Source organism: Phascolarctos cinereus, unplaced genomic scaffold, assembly GCF_003287225.1.
Source record: "Phascolarctos cinereus isolate Bilbo 61053 unplaced genomic scaffold, phaCin_HiC Scaffold_726;HRSCAF=1367, whole genome shotgun sequence".
Classification (NCBI taxonomy): Eukaryota; Metazoa; Chordata; class Mammalia; order Diprotodontia; family Phascolarctidae; genus Phascolarctos; species Phascolarctos cinereus.
Window position 1 is genome coordinate 416,800,431 of NW_027556098.1, and position 15,161 is coordinate 416,815,591.

Below are 15,161 nucleotides of genomic sequence, written 5' to 3' on the forward strand. Positions count from 1 at the left end.
ACTTCTACAAAAAGCTTTGGCCCTCATATGAATTCACTTACGTTCGACTAAAAGACTGCCTAAATTCACAACACTGAAAGGATTTTCTCTCCTGTCTGGCTAAAAAGATTTCCCATCAGTTACGCAGGCTGTCCACTGCAGCTAAATGATTTCCTATACTGGACACATTCAAAGATTTCCCTCTGATAGGAATTCTTTTATGCGCAGTAGAACCTTTATGTCAAATACTTTCCCACCTTCACTGAATTTAAGGTGGTTCCTCCGCAGCGTGGATTCTCTTATGCTCAGTGAGATGACCACTAGAACTAAAGGTTTTCCCGCATTCAAAGAGTTTCTCCCCTGTATGAATTCGTTTATGTGCAGTAAGGTAACCACTCCTGTTAAAGGATTTCCCGCATTCACCACACTTAAAGGGCCTCTCTCCAGTATGAATTCTCTTATGAGCAGTAAGCTGCCCACTCCGCATAAAAGATTTACCACATTCAGTACACTTAAAGGGCTTCTCTCCAGTATGAATTCTCTTATGTGTAGTAAGCTGCCCACTCCAAGTAAAAGACTTCCCACATTCATTACATTCAAAAGGCTTCTCTCCGGTATGAATCCTCTTATGTTTAGTAAGGTCTTGATGCCAGCTAAAGGATTTTCCACATTCACTACATTTAAAGGGCTTCTCTCCAGTATGAATTATCTTATGTTTAGAAAGATCTGGCTGCCACCTGAAGGATTTCCCACATTCTTTACATTCAAAGGGTTTCGCCCCAGTATGAACCATCTTATGTGTAGAAAGCTGTCCACTTTGGCTAAAGGATTTCCCACATTCACTACATTTAAAAGGTTTCTCTCCAGTATGAACTCTCTTGTGTTGAGTAAGATGTCCATGTCGGTTGAAAGATTTTCCACATTCCCTACATTCAAAAGGTTTCTCTCCAGTATGAATTCTCTTATGTGTGGTAAGGTGTCCATGCTGATTAAAGGATTTCCCACATTCGTTACATTTAAAGGGTTTTTCTCCTGTATGAATTCTCTTATGTTTAATAAGCTGTCTACTCCAGCTAAACAATTTCCCACATTCATTACACTCAAATGTCTTCTCTGCAGTAGGACGTACGTGATGATTTGTAAAGGATGAGCTGTAACTGACGACTCTCCCACATTCATAAGTTTTTCCTTCAGTACATTCCCTGTGAAGTTCAACACATTCTGGATGGTAACTGAATGTCTTCCCGTAGTTATCTCTACAAAGCCTCATCTTAGAAAAGATTCCATTAAATTTCCTTTCATTTGACCACTGTTTGAAGGTTTTTTTGTGTGTATCACATTTACTTGGACTTTTTTCTGCACGATCTCTCATTTTTTTAATTGCAAGTGACTCTTCATTGAAGCCTTTTCTAAATAAACCACATTCGTTTGTATTCAATGTAGTTTTTCTGTCTGTGACTATAATCTCCTTTGAGAAGCTTTTGTGGTTGCCCTTCTGTTGCTCTAAACTAATATCAGATTCCCAGGTTTTCCTCAATTTGAAATCCCAGGGACCATCCTCCTTGAGCCTTTCCTTGGATGACTCTTCCACAGAAATGCCCCATATTTGTATTTCCTTGGTTGTTTCACACTTACTCTCCAGAATAAGGCTGTCTGGAAAAAAAAAAGTCAACATACTGTCTATGTTGGGAAAAAGTAAATTGCTTTATACTTCATACACCTCTTCAGTATTCCTTGCCTCTTGGTAGACAGTGTCAAACTTCTCCTAAATTCTCTGTTTAAGGAGGAGGTCCAGGCAGACACCTCATCATTTCCCACCTGGCTGCAGGATTTCAATATACCTGCCACCCAAGTACTCTCCTCCCCTGCTTCTGGCCCTTCCACCCCTACTCTTTCAGCTTCTTTTTATGTGGCCTTCTCCCATCAGAATGTTAGCTCCTTGAGGGCAGCAATTATCTTTTGTCTTTCTTTATATCCTCAGCACTTAGCAGTCAGTACATGCCTGGCATACAGTAGATACTTAATAAATGTTTGACTAAGTTTTAGATTGTCTCTCTATCAAAGAGAATGATAAAATATTTTAAAAAAAGCAGGACAATCATTAACAACGTATTAACACCCAAGATACGTAAGGGGAAAGAATAGAGCTGCTTTTAATAAGGTCAAGTATACAAAACCAAATTAATTACATTCAGGCTATTCAGATAAAATCAAAATAGATGTGAAAAGAGAACCATTTTTAATCATCTTTAACAAAGTATTTATATTTTCTGGAAGATGACATTTCTGGAAATTATAGATGGGCAAGCCTGGTGGTAATGTCTATCAAAATTCCAGCATCTATAAATTAATAAAGGCATTAGATACACAGATAACATATTTATCACAGAGATATAGCATGAATACATCTGGAGAAGGATTTGAAGGGAAGGTAAAAGATTTGAACAGAAGGAGAAAAACCTGTGTGAATTGATGCAAAGAAAGAAAAACCAGGCAAAAATCATACACAACGAAGATGTCAAAAATGAAGAAAATACTGAAATACTCAGATTATTGCAATGGACAACAGTGATTACCGATGTCTAACATTGGAACATATTTCCTTCTTCTCTATTGGAAGGAGTGGCTCATAGATGTGTAATATTACATAATCTGTCAGTATTTCTTTTTGTAAAAGAAGAATATTAAGGGGTTGGGGTCGGTTAGGAATTGTTTAAAAATCAAAGTACATCAATAAAAGGTTTAAAAAAAATTTTGTCAGCAAGTCAACAATCATTTATTAAGCCCTTACTACGTGACAAGCACTGTGCTGAGGGCCACGATTACAAAGAAAGGTAAAGGGGGCAGCTAGTAGCACAGTGGATAGAACTCTGGCCTTGGAGTCAGAAGGACCTGAGTTCAAATCTGGCCTCAGACACATAACACTTACTAGCTGTGTGACCCTGGGCAAGTCACTTAACCTCAATTGTCTCACCAAAAAAAAAAAAGTTCTCATGGGGCAGCTAGGTGGTGCAGTGGATAAAGCACTGGCACTGAAGTCAGGAGGACCTGAGTTCAAATCCGGCCTCAGACCAAACACTTGACACTTACTAGCTGTGTGACCCTGGGCAAGTCACTTAACCCCAATTGCCTAAAAACAACAACAACAAAGAAAGGTAAAAACAATGCTTGTATTCAAAAGCTACACATTCTAGAGGGAGACAGGTAGGACATATCTGATGAATCACCGAATGGATGCATAGCAATGAAGACTGGAAGGCAGAAACGGACTAGTTTACAACGAGCTTTAAATGCCCCAAATAACATTGTATATTTTATCCTGGAGGTAATGAGAAGTCAGTGGAGCTCACTGAACAAGGTGGAATGACTTGGTCAGGCGTATTCTTCAGAAAAATCACCTGGGCAGTCAGGTGGAGGATGAATTGAAGTGGGGGAGAGATTTGAGGCAGGTAGACCAAGCAAGAAGGCTATCGTAATAGCCTAGAGGAGAAGTGATGAGGGCCTGCACTAGGCTTGTGGCTTTGTAAATGAAGCAACAGAAGGTATAAAAGAGATGCTATGAAGACAGAAACAATACTATTTGGTAACAAATTGGTTACATGGAGTATGTAAGAATGAGGAGTTGAGGTTGATATCCAAGTTGTAAGTCTGGGTGATGGGGAGGATGGTGGTGCCCTCAGCAGTAATTGTAAAGTTCAGAACTGGGGAGGGTTTGGGGGAAAATATAGGGAGTTCTCTTTTGGAGATGTCGAGTTCAAGATGCCTAGAGGACAGACATTTCAAGATGTCCAAAAGTCATGTGGTGATGTGTGACTGTAGTTCAGTAAATAGTCTAGGGCTGGATACAAAAATCTGGGAATCATCTGCATAGAGATGATAACTGAACCTGTAGAAGCTGATGAAATCACCAAGTGAGACAGTACAGAAGAGAGCCAAGAACAGAAGTGGGAGGGAGTGCCTGGTGGCACTCAGTGTATCCTCACAACGGATAAAGTGCCAGGAAGATTTGAGTTCAAATCAGCCTCAGACACTAGTGTGATCTGTGCAATTCAGGATCTTTGCCTTAGTTTCAGCTTGCCTCAGTTTTCTAATCTAAAAATGAGGATGATACCTACCTCCTAGGTGAGGATCAATTGAGATAATACTTGTAAGCCGTTAGCATAGTACACAGTAAGTGCTAGATAAATGTGGCTATTGTCATTATTATTATCATTATTATCATCATCATTATTATGGTTGTGACGTGGATGAAGATCAAGCAAAGGAGATTAAAGAGTGACATCTTTTAAAACTAAGGCTAGCAGAGAATTATTAACCAAAGTAGAGACAGAGCAAAATAGGTAAATTATGTTACATATAATTAAATAGCTTTTATGTGACCAAAATCCCTACTGATAAAGTAAAAGAAGTTAGCAACTTGGGGGAAATTTCATCATCAAGAACCTTTGATAAAAGTATGACATTTAAAATAACATAGTATATATGGAGAATTGATAGAATTTGAGACAAAGAAAAAACTCTTCCCAAAGTGAAAAAAAAGATGTGAAATTTTCCAAACCGTCAATGAAAATAAATGTTCCATATCACTAAAAAATAAAAGAAATTGCCAACAAAAGCAAGCCTGAAGTGTTATAATATAGTCCCATTAACTTGCAAAGCTCGCAATATAGCTTTGCTATGAACTGGTCTAATTGTTCTGTTAATTTTTTTTAATTATGTAAATAACATTAGTAAATTCTTTATATCCTTCAATCCCATTATTTGGCATAGAACTCAAAGAAATCAAAGGAACTGTAAAGGTGATTTAGACCAATGGTGTCAAACTCAAACAGAAATGGAGGGCATTCACCTGTACATAAAAATCCCTACAGGCCACACAGTGACTCAGTTTTAAAAGGTAGTATTATCTATGTTTTTATTGTATCTTTATTTATTTTGCTAAACAGTTCCTAATTGCATTGCAATCTGGTTCGGACCCCGTTGGGGAGTGCTGTGGGCTGCAGTTCACAGTCCACAGGCAGAGTGTCTGAGGATACCTCTGATTTAGAAGGCTTTGGACTGGTAAAGGTCAAAGACTGAATGTGGGCTATCACATGGGTTATAATTATCTATAAACAATGTGAAGGACAAGGATTTAGGATATCAATTCCCATTAGTAAGGAGAATGGGGAATTTTACAGTCACTTGCATTCAGTATGCATGGTTTGCATCACTCCCACAGCCAAGGGATTACTACCTATGCACAAGGTGACATTTGGTCCCCCTCCTCAAACTCCAGGTTAGCAAGGAAGAGATCAATGGAAAAGAGAAGAAAAAGTTTCTCAAATGGCAGAGAAGAAATCTGACCTGTGTCGGAAGTTTCAGAGTGAAACTCTGCTCTTGGACAGAAAGACTCCCATTTACCAGATCTTTACTCACTTGAATTGCTGCCTCCTGGGGCCTGGCTCCATTCTGTCCATGGGGCTTCTCCTCTCTCCAAAAGGAAGATGAGATCCGATTTGGTAATTCTTTGTCCTGCTCAGGGGAAAGAAATGGGCAAGAAAGGTCTTTGAAGGGAACCATTACATGACCCAATCCTAGCTCTTTTTCTTTCGTGTGTGGCTAGGAAGGACAGAGACTCTGCCTCACACAAAGGGACTCTGAAGAATGCTTGATACACACTGTATTCCCAGGAGGTACAGAGAGGTGGCTCACATTGTAAATTTAGGCTCAAACAGAAAATTCATATAATCTTACCCCACATAGGGGAAAAGGAATCTTTCATTTTCTCAAATACCTGCTTTGCTTGGTGTTTCAGTATAGAATCTTCATTCTTTCAACAACTATTATATTGTGTATCATATTTCATATTAAATATTTATCAAATTACATTAAAATTTAACTCACAAGGATTACTATGAAAGGCACTGTGCTGAGGCCTGACCCGTTGATTCAGGGATGACAAAGCTCTATGTGGGAGTTACCAAAAGGACACTAGCACTGGGAACAAGGCACAGAAACAACTTCCCTCTCAGTCCCAAAGGACTGAAAGATCTCCTTCTCCTTGTATTACATATAGTTTAAAATATTCCTGCCCACCAAGACAAAATTCAGCCAAGTTCTACATATACCCTACTGCCTCTAGAGAATGAAGGTGCAGAGAAAGGCCAACGAGCAGGTTTCCAGGCACAGAGAAAAGCTGCCTTTACCCAGGGAGACCAGGTTCCTGTAGTTCTCCAGCGTCACTGCCCTGAACAAGTTCCTCTGAGCAGGGTCCAGGTGTCTCCACTCTTCTTCGGTGAATTCCACAGCCACATCCTTGAAGGTCACTGACTCCTGAAACATGCAACATATTCCTTCTCACCCAGAAATCCTCTCTAATGTATTTTGGGGAAGTCCTAAAGTTAGCCAGATCTACACACAGGGAGCTTTCACAATACATGGCATCCAGAGCACTCCAAGTAAAACATTTATCGAGGACCAGGATGCACCTCCCCGAGGATTAGACTTGAGCGTCCTCAGAGTTTCTGCACTGCTGCTGAATTTCAGATTTATACACTGTCTCCTCAAGCGAGGCCCAAGGACATTCTATGCTACACTCTCAGTTTGGAAACTAACAAATACTCACAGTTGGACAAAAGTAGCTGGGCTCTAATTGAATCTGCTGAGTATTAAACTTACTACTTTAGACAGATTACACTGGGAAGTAATTCCCAAATCGATGGCCTGCAAGAAAGAGTAACCTCCAAATGCTGTCAAGGTAACAAAAATTATAGCCATTAAAGGTATACAGAAGCTATGTCAGCCAGGAAGTAAGAAGAATCAACCGTGCATGGAGAAGGTAGCATAGTTCATAAAGGTCTTTTAAAACCCACCTAGAAGGCGGATGTGAGTTCAATGATCTACCTTCCAAGTCACTGTGACCACCCCTGCAGCTCCTGCATGACCAAGATGATACCACTTTACTTCTTAACTCCTTCTAGCTAATAATCTTAAAAGAATACCAGCTTCGTCCCTGAGCATTTTCACTGGTTGTCTCCCATGAACGAAACGCTTCCCCTCCTCGTCTCCACTTCCTGGATTTCTTGAAGTTCAAGCTAAAATCCCACCTTCTACAGAAAGCCTTTCCTGACTCTTCTCGATTTCTAGTGATTTGCTTCTGCTGATCATTTCCCATTTATCCTATATACAGCATATCTGTACATAGTTATTTGTATGTTGTCTCCCTCTTCAGAACATGAGCTCTTCAATAACAGTGACCTTTCTTTATCCGTGGTGGTCAGCATGATGTCTGGTATAATAAGCACTAATGTTTATTGACTGACTGACTCACACCTACACCGTAGGGCCCTTCAGTATAACAAGGGTCCCTAAGATGATACAGAAAGGTAGAAGGTTAGAGGCAGTTCCAGCCACATAAACCTTCCTACTATGGGTATTCCTTTTAAGGCAAAGGTGGATGGGAACACAACTTCCCCATCCCAAAGGATTAAGAATACCTATCCCCGGGGCAGCTAGGTGGCACAGTGGACCTGAGTTCAAATCCAGCCTCAGACCAAACACTTGACACTAGTGTGACCATGGGCAAGTCACTTAACTCCAACTGCCTAGAAATAAAAAAAATTAAAAAAAAAGAATGCCTATCCCCAACTCTGGTCTTGGACCATGCTACATTCTTTAGCCCTATGATGGCTTTTATCGTGATACATCTCTTGCCCTTTGCCCCTACCTACAGGGAAAAAGAGCACCCTAACCCGACTGGAGGTCAAGGCTCTCCTTTCAGACATGAACATTGAATGTTCTTGGGCCAACAAAGGAGTCTGCCTGCCTCCCTGGAAAACAAGTGCATTGTAATCCATTAGGCCCCTTTAAAATTCAAACACTTCTCTTACAGAAATAGAAATAAACACCTAGTCTAATACTGCCTCCAGAAGTATAATATCTGACAATAAAAGACTTTTAAAAGCCATCCTCTGGTAAAACAATTAGTTACTTAAAAAGATCCAAGCTTTTGGGTGCCAACAACAATCTGAAAAGATGACAGCAAATCAGAACTGCAATTATCTGGCTGATGGAAGGACTTTTCAACTTCTTTTGAGTTGATGCATGAAAGAAAATAATGTCGACTAAACCAGATACCCTTTTAAATTGAAATTTTTTAAATTAACAAGCATTTTCTTTCTTTTCTACTCCTCTCCACTGGGAAAAAAGAAAAACAAAACTCTCATAACAAGGATGCATAATTAAGCAAAACAAATTCCATGTGCAGTAGATATGTTTCATTCTGCATCTTAAGTTCGTTACCTCTCAGCATGGTTTGTCATCAGTCCTCTGGAATTATGGTCTGTCACTGTATCGATCAGAGTTCATGTCTTTCAAAGCTGTGTGTCTTTATGATGTTGCTGGTGTATAAATTCTTTGTTTTTTCTCACTTTCCTATCCCTTCTTCCTTGTTTGTATAGTATTTATTTGTACCCTAACAACCTAACTTCCCCCTATTCTTCCCATCCTTTTCTTCTACATTCCCTTTCTTCTCCCTTTCCTTTCTCTTACGATCACCTGAACATAACAAAATCACTCCAAGCCCTTGTCTTATTTAACTCTGGCTATAAGTTCTGACAACATTAAGGTTTTGGAGGGACACTTGAATCACTGTAAACACTTCAGATTGTAAACACTTCATCCTTGTACTACCCCTTTGCACAAGCATATTTACCTTTATATTTTTCTTTGGACTCTTGTGTTTGCATTTCAAAGTTTCTACTCAGCTTTAGTCTTTTCATATGGACTAAAAGTTCTCTCACATGTGGAAGCATATTATTAATTTTCTTAGTAAAACTGAAAACATAAAGAAATAATATTTTTCTGTAAAGCCCTTTCCAGACTCCAGAAAAAGCCTTTTGGAAAGGTGGGTGATAAGGTGGGGCTAGAAAGGCCTTTCATGAGGGAAATGGATTAGTGGTGTAACCAACCTTTTAACAGAGAATAACTCTAGTCTGGTTTCCATCACTGCCTTACCCACTCCTGAAGTGACTGAGTTAACTTATCTAAGGGAAGTCTTCTTTTTTTCTACCTACCTGAAACAACTGGACCTCAGAGCCAATCTTTCTCCTCAGAAAGGCCACATTGGTTTTTTCAGAAGTAAGAGGAATGTTTAAGGAGGAAAGTCAAATGAAGAAGCATCTATTAAGCCTATTATGTGCAAGGCACCATGCTAAGTGCTGAGGATACAAAGAAAGGCAAAAAAGCATCCCTGCTTTCAAGGAGCTTACAGTTTAATGGGGGAAACGACATATGAGCAACCGTGCACAAAAAAGATATATGAAGGGTAAATTGGAGATAATCTTAAAGGAAAGATACTAAGATTAAGCAGAACTGAGAAAGGCATTTCGTAGAAGATGGGGCTACAGCTAAGACCAAAGAGAAGACAGGAAAGCAAGGAGGTATAGGTAAAAAGTAAGAGAATTCCAGACACGGAAAGAGACTATTATTCAAACATTCTGAAATGTTAACTCAAACTGTATTTTACATAGTATGATCTTTCCCCTGATCAATATCCCAATAAATGTTACCTGAGGGGGCAAAGTCATGATGGAAGGCATGTGGGATTATGCTAGTTTGGATATCTTTCCATGCCAGAAATAGGCTGGACATAAATTAATTGGATATAAATTATTTTTATTATAAATAAAATTATAAATAAAACCTTTTATTTATTTTCTAATTTTATTTATAATAAAAATAATAAAACCTTTTATTTATTATTTATAAATAGAATTATAAATTAATAAATAAGATTATATGGGGGCAGCTAGGTGGCGCAGTGGATAGAGTGTCGGCCCTGGAGTCAGGAGGACCTAAGTTCAAATTTGGCCTCAGATCCATAACACTTACTAGCTGTGTGACTCTGGGCAAGTCACTTAACCCCATTGCCTAGCCAAAAAAAACAAACCCCAAAACCAAAAAACAAATAAATAAGATTATAACACAAAATTGGATACAGTAGGACATAAATTAAAAACAAAACTGTTTCAGGCAGATGTGAACATTAAAATGCAGAGTCCATTATTTGCATTAATTTTTTCTTTGATATATTAAAGATCCATTTTCTTCCCCCCCAGAATCTGCTTTGTTGGGCAAGTTACTCTCGGTTATAAGTTTTTATCTTTTGCCTTTTGGCATGTTACATTACAAGCTCTGTGCTTCTTTAATGTAGTAGCTGCCAAATCTTGTGTGATCCTGACTATGGGTCTTGGCGACTTGACCTCTTTCTTTCTGCTGCTTGTAATATTTTTAATCTGACTCAGAAGTTTGATTTTGGCTATGGTTTCCCTGAGAGTTTTTATTTTGGGCTTTCTTTTAAGAGATGGCTGAGAGATTCTATTTTCCTTGTTCTAATATAGTTTTTATTAATAATTTCTTGAAATATGATAGCCATGCTTTTTCTTTTTTTGGTCATGGTTTTCAGACAGTCAAGTGATTCTTAAATTTATCTCTCAAATTATTTTCCAGATAAGCTTTTTTGAAATGAGTCTATATTTTCCCTATTTTCTTTTTCAGAATTTTGATTTTATTTTAATATTTCTTGTTGTTTCATGGAATCATTAATTTTAGACTGCCTTCCCACCTGTTTCTAAATAACCAAACTATATTAAATTTTGGGATTCATGAGAAATCAGAGTGCTCAAGAATTCCCCAAATCACAAGTTATTCTGTAGTTTCAGAACATTTTATTTACATGTTTTTAGATAATGAATGACCATGACAATAAACACTGAATCATTTTTCTGATAGGGTCATGCTAAAAATTTGAGATATTTTCTGTAAAAAAAAAAAGACATAACAATAAATGCATGGTCTATTATTATGAACTCTTATGTGACAGTGATTTAAAACACATCTATCAATGAAATGACTGGTTCTCTTTATTTTTCTCAAAATACTTTAAACATTCTTCAAACTCTTTACTTATTATTATGGATATCTAGAAATTTTGCTTAATAAGTAAAAATATCAAGTTTAAAAATATTTACAAAAGAAATGTATCTATCTGACAGCAAATATTTAAACACTGAAAAATATCAGGAAACATTACTGGGGAGTATATCAATAAAGTAACATTCAAAACACCTATCAAGGTTAATAGTACTACAGAGAAACATGTTGAAACTGCCAATTTAAGGCCTTATTTTGCTTTCAAAACCTGTTTTTCTTGGACTACCACCTGTACAATTTGTATAAGACATACCACGTGTATAAGTTTATTAATATTTATTTTATTTGCAAGAATGACTCAGCATTGGCAGTAGACAGAATCACCAGAAAACAAAACAAAACAAAAAAACCCACACCAAAAGGGTTATTTGCCAGTAACCAAACTACTGAGAGCTTCTGGAAGTTACCAATTTTCCATGCCTTTATTGATGGGGTCATGGCTATCCTATCCTGTGCGTAGCAACCACCTCCATCTATATTTGTGGGGAGAGAACCTACTGGGTCTTCCGATAAGACAGTCACTTGAAGAACCAAGTCCCAAGATAAAGTCACTTAAGGAACTCAGAATCCATGTTTGGGGTATAATTACTTAGAGAGCAAGTCACAAATGGCATAAAATTTGCCTGTAGCTACTCAGCTCAGGAGTCATTTCTGCCTTATGAGATGTCTATAGCACCTGACCCATACTTTGTGCTTTCTGTCCCACTCCTATTATTCTTAATGATTTCAACACTTGTAATGTGAAACTTTAAAGTCAAATGGGGTAACCAACATCTCCTACCATCACATTCCATTTTGCATTTAGCCATCAGAACAAACAGACACAACTTGGACCTCATCGCCATATACCACTGCTTCATTTCTATATATCTCAAACTGACTTCCCTATTTCTCACCCCAACTTCTTTCCTGATCATTCTTTCCACAGCCAAGTATCAATGGGACCTATTCTAAATCCTCAATAATGCGTGAACTCATTCACATGCTACCCACCAATCCACTCTAAAACAGCAATCTACCTTTAACTGTACTTTACTTTCAAGAGAGAGCTTCCATGGTATGCTACTTTTGAGATCTCTCAAAAAAAACCCTAGTCCACTTGACTTTCCAATATGACTAACATAAAAATCTGTACCTCTGGATTTGTCTCATTTTCTGCTTTGTTCATACTTGGTTCTAAGAAGAAAAACATGAAGGAGAAAGACAGAACCAAGAAAATCTGCCGCACTACAGATTCATGCTGCTGACTTCCTAGTTTTACTTACCAATGCTACAGAAACAACACAAATGGCTCATTTAAATAATCGCCTCCTGCCAAGTTTGGCTATTTTCTCCTCACCTGTCCAACTATAGCCATTCCTGTCCTAATCATACTCTCCTAAAAAAAAGTGTACACCAAGTTTATCTTTTTTCCTTGACAAATTCCCTCATTAATCACTCAATATGGACTGAAGATACATAGAAAGGTAATGATGGTCCTTGACCTCAAGGAGCTTACATTCTAATAGGGGAGACAATTGTAAATAACTACTAGCAGACAAGGTATATATAGAGGAGATGGCAAGTAATCTGAGAGAAGGCACTAGCAGCTGAGTGGACCAGGAAAGGCCCCCTGAAGAAAGTGAAATTTGATATGAGTCTTCAGGGAAGTCAAGAACACTAAAGGGAGGGAGAGTATGACATGAGGTACACCCAGTTGAAAAGCAAGGAAATGGAAGACGAAGTATCATGTGTAAGTAGGCCAATACTGATGGCCTGTAGAGCGTGTGTAGAGGCATAAAAATGTAAAAAGAATGAAATGACAGAAAGGGGCTAGGCTATGCAGATCTTTAAATTGCCAAACAGAGGCTTTTACCTTTGATCTGGGAGGTAATAAGGGAGCCACAAAAGCTCACTGGATGGGGGAGATTGGAAGGATGACATGGTTGGACCTATGTTTTAGGAAAAAATCACTTTGGCAGCTGAATGGAAGATGCACTGTAACAGGAAGGAACATGAGACCAATTAAAAGTCTATGGCAATAAGACCTGGAACAAGGCTGGTGACAATGTGAGTAGTAAGAAGTACACAAGAGATATTTGAGGTGAGTTAGGTGGTATGAGTGAGAATAAGGAGCTCAAAATGATGCTGAGATTGTGAGCCTGGAAGAAGCATGGTAAGTGCGTGGAGGTAGGCTCCACAGTGACAGGGAGGTTCAGAACAGGGAGAGTTTGGAGGGAAAGTTAACGAGTTCTGTTTTGGACATATTATATTTGAGGTGTCTTCAGGACATCCAATTTAAAGATGTTGGAAAGGCAATTGGTCATCTGTGATTATTGCTCAGGAGACAGGAGACAGGGTAGCTGGATATTAAAATCTGGGAATCATCTGCATACAGATATCAAACCCTGATAATATAGTAGTATAAAGCAAAAAAGAAGAAGAGATCCTAGACCAGGACTTTGGGAACATCCATAGTTAGTGGTCCTGACAAGGATGAAGAACCAGTGAAGAAGACTGAAAAAGGATAATCAGAAAGCTAGGAGAACCAAGGGAGAGCAGTGTCATGAAAACCCAGAGAGGAAAGACTATTCGAGAAGACAAAATGACCAATCATGTCAAATGCTGCAGAGAAGTCAAGAAGTATGAGGAAAAAGAAAAATCCATCAGACTGAATAACTAAGAGATTTGTTGGCAACCTTAAGAATAACAGTTTCAGGGGCAGCTAGCTACGTGGCGCCATGGATAGAGCACAGGCCCTGAAGCCAAGAGGACCTGAGTTCAAGTCCTTTGGTCTTTGACCAGAGACTTGACACTTACTAGCTAGCTGTGTGACCCTGGGCAAGTCACTTAACCCCAATCGCAAAAAAAAAAAAAAAAAGAATAACAGTTTCAGTTCAACAATGAGGCTGGAGAAAGGATCAAAGCATTAAGGATCAGAAGTGAAAGCACATAGTATAGATGGTTTTCTCGAATGGTTCAATCTCAAAGGGAAAGAGAGATATGATGATATGTTGTTTTTTTTTTTAAAGAATGCATGAGATGTGGACATATTTGTAGGGCTCAGGAAGAAGCCAGAAAATGAGTAGAGATTGACTACAGTGGTATGATGGTGCAGGTGATCTACTGGAGAACATGGGAAAGGACTGGATGAAGGGGACTTTGCAAGGTTGGTCTCTCCTTCCTGAGAAATAGGAATGAGGGCAGAGATTATGAGGGAAAATATCTGAATGAAGCGCGAGGAAGAAGAGAGCAGAGGCAGCTCGGGGTGAATGACCTCGATGTCCACTCTACGGTCACAATGGTGCCCTTGCTGTTCCACACACAAGACCCATATTCTCACCACTCCGGGCACTCTTATTGACTGTCCCCCACGCACGGGAGTTTCAGCCAAAGTTCTACTTTCTGCAAGAAGCCTTTCCCAAGCCTCTTTAATCTTGGTGACCTCCCTTTCAAACTAAGACCCCCCAATTTATCCTTGTTTGTACATTGTTGTTTGCAAGCTGTCTCCCCCATTAAATCTGTGAGCTCCTTTAGGGCCGAGCCCAACACTTGGCAGTGACTGGCATACAGTAGGCGCTTAATTAATGCTGACTATCAGTTAGCCGCAGTCTAGTCTGCTCAATGAAACTCAACGCTCCGTGCTGTAAAGTCCTAGCCCCTCTACCGGCGTGTCCCTCACCGTCCTAGCCCTGACCCCCCGGGCCCGCAGTCCTCAGAGGGCAGCCCCCCACACTGGGCACGGAGGTCTTCTGGGTCCCTGACGCCTGGAGACCGCACACAAGCACGGCTCCCACTCACCTGGGCGCGGGCAGTGCCCATGCCCTCGCAGGATGCGCGGGGTCCTCCGCGGCCGGCCCCGGCCCTGCCCAACAGAACCTCCAGCCCTAAACCCGAGATTCCCCGGAGAGGCCCGAGGGAGACAGCCGAGAGATGAGCACCCGGAAGCGGAAGCGGGGAGCTGCTCTGGGCGCAGGCGTTTCGGGAGGGTTTCCTCCTGGACCTGAATGTTTCTATGGCAACCGGCTCCAAGGACGCCAGGGAACCGCCCATCGTCTATAGGCCTTCTGGGAAATGCAGTTCTGAGTCCTGGAAAGACTTGTGCGCATGCTCCGGGAGCTGAGCGCGCAGGCCCACTGCCGGGATGGCTCCCCGAGGAGGCCGCGAACCCTGGGTTTGGCGTCGTGTGGGAGGACTCGGGGGCGGAACGTGGGGTGGGCATCCACCAG

The 15,161-nt window shown here is 40.0% G+C and overlaps 1 protein-coding gene across 1 annotated transcript in view; it reads right to left on the reverse strand.

The window, feature by feature from the left end:
- LOC110220020 (uncharacterized) overlaps positions 1-14,911 on the reverse strand; it is a 51,883-nt gene extending 36,972 nt beyond the window's left edge. The window contains exons 1-4 of the mRNA XM_021003871.2: positions 14,734-14,911; positions 6,168-6,294; positions 5,398-5,493; positions 266-1,632 (exon numbers count right to left, since the gene is read on the reverse strand). Coding sequence (XP_020859530.2) covers positions 266-1,632; positions 5,398-5,493; positions 6,168-6,294; positions 14,734-14,754 — 1,611 coding nt within the window. The 5' untranslated portion in view covers positions 14,755-14,911. The remainder of the gene's footprint in view (positions 1-265; positions 1,633-5,397; positions 5,494-6,167; positions 6,295-14,733) is intronic.
- Positions 14,912-15,161: the final 250 nt, after the last annotated feature.